Source organism: Paramormyrops kingsleyae, chromosome 4 (genome assembly GCF_048594095.1).
Source record: "Paramormyrops kingsleyae isolate MSU_618 chromosome 4, PKINGS_0.4, whole genome shotgun sequence".
NCBI classification, from domain to species: domain Eukaryota; kingdom Metazoa; phylum Chordata; class Actinopteri; order Osteoglossiformes; family Mormyridae; genus Paramormyrops; species Paramormyrops kingsleyae.
In genome coordinates, this window is record NC_132800.1 from 39,674,513 (window position 1) to 39,682,827 (window position 8,315).

The following is an 8,315-nucleotide window of genomic DNA, read 5'->3' on the forward strand; positions in this document are numbered from 1 at the left end:
TATAGAAAGAATCATAAAACCATACAAAACCATAATAATCCTACAAAGGGTCTGTTAATTATAAAACAAAAAGTGCAGGAACAATTAAAAAAACTGTGCTTCCAGTGAAGGAGTTATAAAAGAGATCCGTATCGAAGCAAATCCTTAAAGGATGCAGCGCAAGGGGACGTTTAATACACAGACGAGAACTGCTGCTGATATCTAAACCGACTTCACCAACCTACAGCATCAAGTATCGAGGCGGATCTCCCGGGAGATTTGACAGTCCTGCAATGAAGGAACAGGAGGCGTGTTTCTAAATATTTAAGGCTAGTTAATAGGTTAACGAACTACCCTGCTACAAAATGATTGGTAGTAAGACTTGTCAAGCATAGGGTCAGCTTCCAGCAAGTGCAGGGTATCACTTCCGGTGGGGCCACATTGCTGGCAGCCGTGTTTCGTCGTTGAAGTGGTATCGGCTCAGAAAATCCTGATTGTTTTAGTGTCTGCAAGAAGATTTTACCTCCTGGAAGAGCATTAACGAAGCATTACTACTCTTCTGAAACAGTCAGTTGCCTGAAGTTTAGCTCGGGTATTTTGACGAAAAAATGGCGGAGGTTGCCCCCACTGGAGCGGAGAGGAGTCTGGACGACTTTTTTGCAAAGCGCGATAAAAAGAAGAGAAAAGAAAAATGCAAAGGCAGAGAGTCGGTATCTGCGCCCGGGTCGGTTGGTCTGAGAAAGGACAAGAAAGAAAAGGAGAAGGCGACGAAAAACGAGAGCCAGGACGCCCAGGTGGAGAAGGTGCGCCGAAGTCACTGCTCGAAATGCGGCAGCTTTCTCGCTAATTTCATGCATTGCCGCGGGTCCTGTTAGCTGGACCGGCTTCCAGGAGCTAGCCCGGGGTGTTTCGACCGATGTCAAGGGTCTTTTCAGTCTCGCAGGGTGGCGCTGGGGATTCCCTGATGGGGTCAGCTGTGTGCCATTATCTCCTGGGAGCTGAGACTTCATTCGCCATTTGCAAAATCAAAAATCCATGGATTTATTTTAATGTGCACATATCCCATACGAGTGTCACACATAAATGCATGGTATTTGGCCAGCGATACGATTTAAACTGGCAAATTTCCAGGTTTGGGTGTAGACTTATGACCAAGAGATCTGCATCACATTACCGTTCTTCTGTCAGCCTATAATCAGTTGCTGAAGTCCACCCTGTCCCAGGTGGATGTTTTACTGGGCATTGCTTGGTTATCCTGCTTGCTGTGTTTGTTTGGTGTGACTGGGAGGCAGTTCCATGTTTGGACACCCAGTGATGCACTGCTAGCCACCCTGAATGTCTTATTTACACACTAAGATGGTTGCTTTCTGGCTTTGGATACACATTTCAGGAAAGAGGCCACTAGGAGAATGGGTGTGAGTGGAAATTCTACTTTTTGGTGTTCTGTGTCTGGGTACGTTCACTGCCAGGAAAAAAACAGGGAATATTTGATAAAGCTCTTATCTGGTATTTATGTTGCATTTGAGAATCCTAGACAGTTACATTTATTGAGCAGATATTTTTCTCAGAAAGCTGGGCCTGCCTGTGTCCCTGGAGCCATTGGGGTTGTCTTGCTCCAAAAGCCCGATGGTGAAATCGCCCTGCCGACCACGGGATCTGAACCGTTGACCTTCCGATCGTGTGCACGGTGCCCTAAACCGCAGAGCCGCACATCAACCCCACTGACAGCTGGCGTTCTCTTGCTTTATTCTAGGAGGATGAGAAGTGGAAGGACTTTGAGCCGAAGGCGGTGGATTACAGTGGGCTTCGGGTGCAGGCCCTGCAGCTGAGGTGAGGCTCAGTACGCAGAGACCCATCATGGTCCGGGGTCTCCCTGAGAGGCACCGGCACATCGACTTCAGATTTAAGCCTCTGATTTTAGTATTAATTCATATACAGCAGTTCAGGTGAAGCATGATGGTATTGTTTTTAAAGTTAAAGAATATAATGTTCAGACTGATTTTTTAATTTATTTTTTTTAAATGACCTGCCATGTTCATGCATGCTGCTGTTATCTGGGGAAAAAAGAAAATGGTTACAAGCAGACTGACACCCCCATTGCTTTTCATGCTTTGCAGGCTATAAGTGTTGTGAAAATGAATGTGTGCCCCTTGTTTCCCTAACTTCTGCTTTCCATTAGTGATGAGAAGGAGGAGGAGGCGTATGAGAAGGATGAGCTGGGGGAGGATGGGCAAGTCCATGTGTATCGTGGGGAGAGGATTTCGGGGCCCTGGAACAAGTCTAGTGCTGCCCCTGTGGTGGCCGCGCCCGTGGGTGAGTGGGGAGGCTGGAGCCACACTGTCTGGGTGATAGGAGTCTCCGTGGGTCGCCGCTGATTTGCCTTGGTCTGCCTCTGCAGAGGAAGTGGAAGTCGTCGAGCAAAAGCCAGGAGGCGTCTACAGGCCTCCAGGGGCCCGACAGACTGGCCCAAAGCGGGGGACCGTTCAGGGGCCCCCTGAGATTTTCAACGATGCTCAGTTTCCCTCACTGCTGTCGACAGCTAAGCACACGGAAACCCGCAAGTAAGTGAAGAAGGGAGGCTGCATTTGCAGTGTGTGGTCCGTTCAATCGATTTCATAGATATAAAGGTGTGTTAAGACTAGAAAACCAAAAAGGCCTCATTATACATTGCTGTTAAAATACAGCTGCTTTGGGTGAGCTCCAGTGGGCTAGTTTTGGTTCTTTTGGAGACCGAGAGATTGAGAAGACATTTGAGGTAGTTAAACTCATGAACCAGGTTGGGGAAGATGTAGGCGGAGTCCCCTTGCAGCAGTGATAGCTAGATAACCAGTATGCCATTCTGGGGGCAAGTAAGCTCCAAAGAATGCCCCCTCCCCCACCCCCCACCTAACTTTGCCCTGCCATTTCCACAAAAACAAGGCAGACCCAAGACTAGACCTGATCTAGCCCACGAGAAGCCCTCCCTTAAGGTGATCCTGGGGGCCATGCTAGGAGGGATTATAAGTGATGATGTTCATATTTTGTGCTGATCTGTTGTGAGCAGAAGTGGAGCATTTGTTTGCCTGAATTATCGCAGGACATGTCTGAAGGCCAAGGTGGATATCTGAGGTGCAGGGTTGGCCCTCCTTCCGGGCCTCCACAGTCTGGATTCTGCGTCCCGGGAATCCCTGTTGCAGGAGGACTCACTTGCTGCTCTAGTTTATCAACCAGAGGAACACCTTTCCCACCTGAGAAGGACACTAGTGAAAGGAGGTTATAGTCTGCTTTGTGGAAATTGACTCCTAAAAGTGGCCTTACTGGAAGACCCACAGTGCCATGCGCCGTTTGTGCTACGGACAGCGGCCTGCTCTCGGATCCAGCCGTGGCTCAGCATAATCGAGAGTGTTACCCGGAACCCAAGACAACAGCTGTCGTTTTGTTTTTTTTATTTTCTTAAAATTGTTGAAGAATTTGATGGCTAGCATAAGTTTTATCCTACCTTTGAAGTCTTCTCGTCTCACGGACAGTGTCTTAAAATATGAGCCTTTGCTTCCCTGTTACTGTGTCGTCTTTGCTCACACTACAGCATGGTTTCATGGGGTATTTGGGGCTGGACATATGGCATGTTGGCTGTCACAACCACCTCGTATAGCTCCCCATCCCCCCATCCCCCCCGAAGCTGCACTCAAATGGCCCTAGTACCTCTTATGAAATGCACTTCTCCTTTGCTGGAACCTGAGGTCAGACGGCACTGTCTGATTTCATGCTGGGGGGTGGAACCTGACTTTTTCCCTTCAGTGGGTATTAAAGCGGAACCCCTCACACATTACATGTGCCAGCCTCACTATTGGACGCCTTGGGAAGGGAGCCTGCCATGGTTCTAATGCCAAGATCAATTTGGTTTTTGGTGCTTCTGCTAACTAACTAGAGACAGTTTGTCATGAACGACTTGTGAAGGTCTGGTGGAAATGTTCAATAAACAGTCTTGGAATCTTCATTTCTCTTTTTTAAAGAACATAAGAACATCCATTTTATATAGCAGTACTCTTGGAAGTCATCCAGTGTAATGTCAGTGTTTTGTTTTTTTTGTAGTTTGACCCAGAAACACCAGATTTCTGTTAGAAATAGCATACTGTTAATCACCTGGGCTGCTGTGTGTGGTTGTGTTGAGGTAGAACTGCCTCACTATTGCCTACCTTTGGTTAACACGACCATGTCATTAAGCTGCCATTATGGATGAGTGTTACATTACATATAGCACTTCACAGAAGCAATTGGAAACCATGTCAGCCACCACCACTGTGTAGCACCCACCTGGATGATGCAATGGTAGCCATTCTGCACTACTCTCACCACACAGTAGCTAAGGTGGGGAAGTTGCCAATTAGCTATAGGGGATGATTAGGAGACCAGGTTTGAAAGGACCACAGTGACCAATTTTAGTCAGCACATCAGGGTACCACCCCTACTCTTTTAAAGAATACTCAGGGATCCTTTATGATCTCAGACAGTCAGGACTTTGGTTTTACATTTCATCTGAAGGACAGCACTATTTTTACAGTATAGTGTCCCATCACTGCACTGGGGAATTGGGATCCACACAGATCACAGGATGGGCTAACCTGTTGGCCACATCAATACCTTGTCCAGCAGCAACCCAGCTTTCATAGTTGGTTTCCCATCCAACTAATGACCAGGCCCAAATCTGCTTAGCTTCAGAGGGATCACCCAGTCTGAACTGCAGGTTGTATGGCTTCTGACATTAGCTGAAGACCCAGCACAGGAAATTCTCTTAGTCATTCCCAGAAGGACGCTAGGTTTCAACACCCTTCACCTCGACTGGTTTTTGGAACCTGCTGTGAAAAAGTGACACCGTTTCAGTTCTGGTTTGCTTGTCAAGTCTCGCTGTGTTTTTCTTTATTTTGCTTTTCTCATTTAGATTAATTTGGATCCCGTGCTCCTTTCCAAAGAAAAGTGTGGATGCTGAACAATGAAAGATGCTGAGCCTGGCTGCTATGCAGGCGATACTGAGTGGCGACAGGGCTACGCTGTGATGCCCCACATTACTGGATCATACATAGCGGGTCTCATGTCTTCTGCACATGGTGCCCGATCTGGTAAATAAGCACTGGGGTCACACTACGAGCCACCCAAATAGCCAGTCATTCCCACCATGACGCAGCTCACGGTGGGAATGACTGGTTATTAACACTCCCTCCACAAATGACAGCCTCCTACTGCAAAGTCAGGTTATTGTTGTTATTCTTATAAGGAGTGATCTTCAGGCAGTTGCATTTCCAGAGGCTTTCATTTGATTGTGGTGACTAGGCGTCATCCTAGAGATCACTGCACTCAGGCTTGGAGCTAAATCGCCGTGTTTTGAGCCCGACATGAGGGAAGAGCAAACGTGGTTTTGGGAGGCATCTGGGGGGGAGGAATAACGCATCCATGCAGAAGTTCCATAAATTGCTTTATTTTTCTATGGCATAGGTAGATAACATGTAGGGGATTCCAGTCAAACTGAAATACTAATGACTGAAATGACCTGGGCCAGTGTTTCTCAACACAGTCCGAGGGGACCTACGTTTCTGCTCCCTCCCAGCTCCCTGACAGACATTTTTAGAGCAAAAACATGGACCGTCTGGGGGTCCCCAAGGACTGGTTTGAGAAACACTGACTTGGACAACGTAAGAATGATTAAACAAGTCAGGGAAAACAAGCAACCTAAAAAAGGCCAGTTTAAAAACGTTAAAGATATTCGGTGCTAATCCACTGTGGCCTTTCCGACCTTCCTCTCATCCTGTTTGCCACTTGACAACCTGGTGAAGACATTTCATCACATCAGCGTACTTGGCATCTGATTCAACTATAAAACTCTTATAATCCTATCAATCATAGTAAAAATACCTTAGTTCTCAGAAAATGTCGTTGTTTAATGTGCATGTCTTTCATGTGTTGTGTGCTTTATTATTGTGTAACACTGTGCACAGTGAAAAGAAGCCTCACCATTCACACCGAATTATCTGCTCTGGCGTCACTTTGAGGCAGGCAGAGCACATCATTTTTAATTGAAGGGCTCAAAACTCACTCTATCAGCCCAGACGTGTCACGGGTGGGTTTCCTATGACAGAGAAGCATCCGGAACAGGGCCGCGGCCTCTTCTTAGAGGGGGGAGGAGTAGCTCTCCCCCTGTGGGTCTGCTCGGTGGTCGCCTGAGTCCACTGTCCCTGCATACGACACGAGTGAGACCATGGGGAGACTGCCTGCCCCAACGTCAGCCCCCTCAAGAGCTACCATCAGATTACCTGCAGCTCTCGTTCATGGGGAGTGCTCGCTGCATTTTCATCCCACACGGTTGGGGTAGTCAGTGGGGTCCTGGCTGTGGACCTTTCCTAGTTGGTAAAAGGCTGTTTTAACAAGCTGACAGTGTCTTCAAGTTACACCAATTTACATAAAGTATGGATGGTAACATATATTGAGCATGGAGGTTAGGATGACTTTAAAAGCATATACTGACTGCTACCTATACTGAACCAAATGAAGCCCAACTCAGAAACAGGCATTATAATTTATTGCTGTTCTGCTTCCCCAGAAAATGGTTCCTCGGGTTTGACAGTTGGAGTCAAACCCACAGGACACTGCGCACCTCCATACTACACAGCTGGATGCACACCCACAGGACACTGCGCACCTCCATACTACACAGCTGGATGCACACCCACAGGACACTGCGCACCTCCATACTACACAGCTGGATGCACACCCACAGGACACTGCGCACCTCCATACTACACAGCTGGATGCACAACCACAGGACACTGCGCACCTCCATACTACACAGCTGGATGCACACCCACAGGACACTGCGCACCTCCATACTACACAGCTGGATTCACCCACAATCCTGCAGCAGCAGTGCTACTGAAAAGTTTCTGAAATCAGCTGTTTGGAGAACTTGCATTTCACCGAAAATGTTCATGTCTTTTCCCAAGGGAACATTCATCCAGGTAACATCATTTTGTAAAGAGACTTGTTTTCCTGCCAAAGAAAACTGTCCTAGCACCACAGCCCTATAATTCAACTATTCTTCAGGTTGTAAATTATATACTTAGCGGAAAATACACCAGATATGTCTGTCAGCCTGCCTTTAGCCCATAAGTATAATGTATCTCAGTGATGATAAGGTGGCCATGTACTTGTCCGGCTCATTTCAAAGTACAATAAAGACAAGAGAAGCCCCGTTAATTCAAAAACTAAACAGAAAGAACAGAATGGCAGCATCTGCGCTCTGGGACACGGGGCATCTTCATAAAGACTCACCTTCGGTGGTTCCAGTCGGTTTGTTGTGCCGCTGCTTTCCACAGGGAAAGCAGACAGCGCCGAGGCAAAGGCGAACAGGCAGAGAGCAGCCAGGGCAGCTTTCATTGTGCGCAGCTGGGAGCCGCCTGCGCAGCACTGAGGGACAGCGGCAGGGTGGGCGACAGTGTGTGATCAAGACAGCCGGCGGGCTGAGTGTGACTGGGGTGGCAGTGAGGTGATACTGACCAGGGATACAGAATGTCCCTCCCCTTACAAACAAGGGGACGGCTCACTGGAGACCCAAAGGCAATGGTACAATCCCAGTTAATACCAGTTTTAAATAGTTTCATGGTAAACTGCAATGGGGGGGGGGAAATAAGCTATGATTACTAATTGTTGGGTTTTTCTGTATTAAAATTAGCCCTATATCAACAGATGATAGGGTCACATTATTTGAGAGCTAAAACAAAAACAATCACTTAATGGTTTTAGGGATTTGGTTTATCAGGCCATAAATGTACCTTTTATTATATGCCTAAAATGTATGCACCGTAATTTAACTTCTGACATTTTTCATTGTACCAAGTTTCAGATAATTTATGGCCTTCTCATGTAGTTCAGAAATGTGGGAATCAGACCTTAAAGGCTTTTAAGTTCTGTTATCCAGATTTCCAACTCTCACGCATCTGGCGCTACAGTCACATTCAGATTCTGACGCTCATGCACGAAATCTTACGGCAAATCTACATTATTCCATTAAAAACCTAAAATGAGCTACACCAAAAGCGTCAGGACAGCTTGCAAACCTTACAGACCATTTACAAGGCAATATAAATCTTACATACATGTAAATGTGTGTGCAAGCTCCTCGAATTGAAAATCTCACATCATCCAGCAGACCGAAGTCGGCAACCCTGCATGATCACCGACGTAAATCATCCCTGCACATTTTGGAACGTGGTTAAATCTTAAATGGAATATAAAATCTTACCCTTTCCACGAACACACAACCAAGACCAAGTCTGTCATTAAGTGATTAGTTCTGGAAAAGACATCAA

The 8,315-nt window shown here is 46.8% G+C and overlaps 1 protein-coding gene across 3 annotated transcripts; it reads left to right on the forward strand.

The window, feature by feature from the left end:
• The first annotated feature begins 354 nt into the window (after positions 1 to 354).
• LOC111834062 (protein CDV3 homolog) lies at positions 355 to 3,955 on the forward strand. 3 transcript variants are annotated; one of them, XM_023792957.2, is made up of 5 exons: positions 355 to 773; positions 1,733 to 1,809; positions 2,159 to 2,292; positions 2,378 to 2,540; positions 3,056 to 3,955. In XM_023792957.2, exons 1-5 carry the CDS (start codon positions 588 to 590, stop codon positions 3,084 to 3,086), a joined length of 591 nt encoding a protein of 196 aa, XP_023648725.1. In that variant the 5' UTR covers positions 355 to 587; the 3' UTR covers positions 3,087 to 3,955. The 3 variants fall into 3 exon arrangements, with proteins under 3 accessions (XP_023648725.1, XP_023648726.1, XP_023648724.1); XM_023792956.2 differs by having other exon boundaries at positions 359 to 782; XM_023792958.2 differs by lacking the exon at positions 3,056 to 3,955 and having other exon boundaries at positions 358 to 782; positions 2,378 to 2,544.
• Positions 3,956 to 8,315: the final 4,360 nt, after the last annotated feature.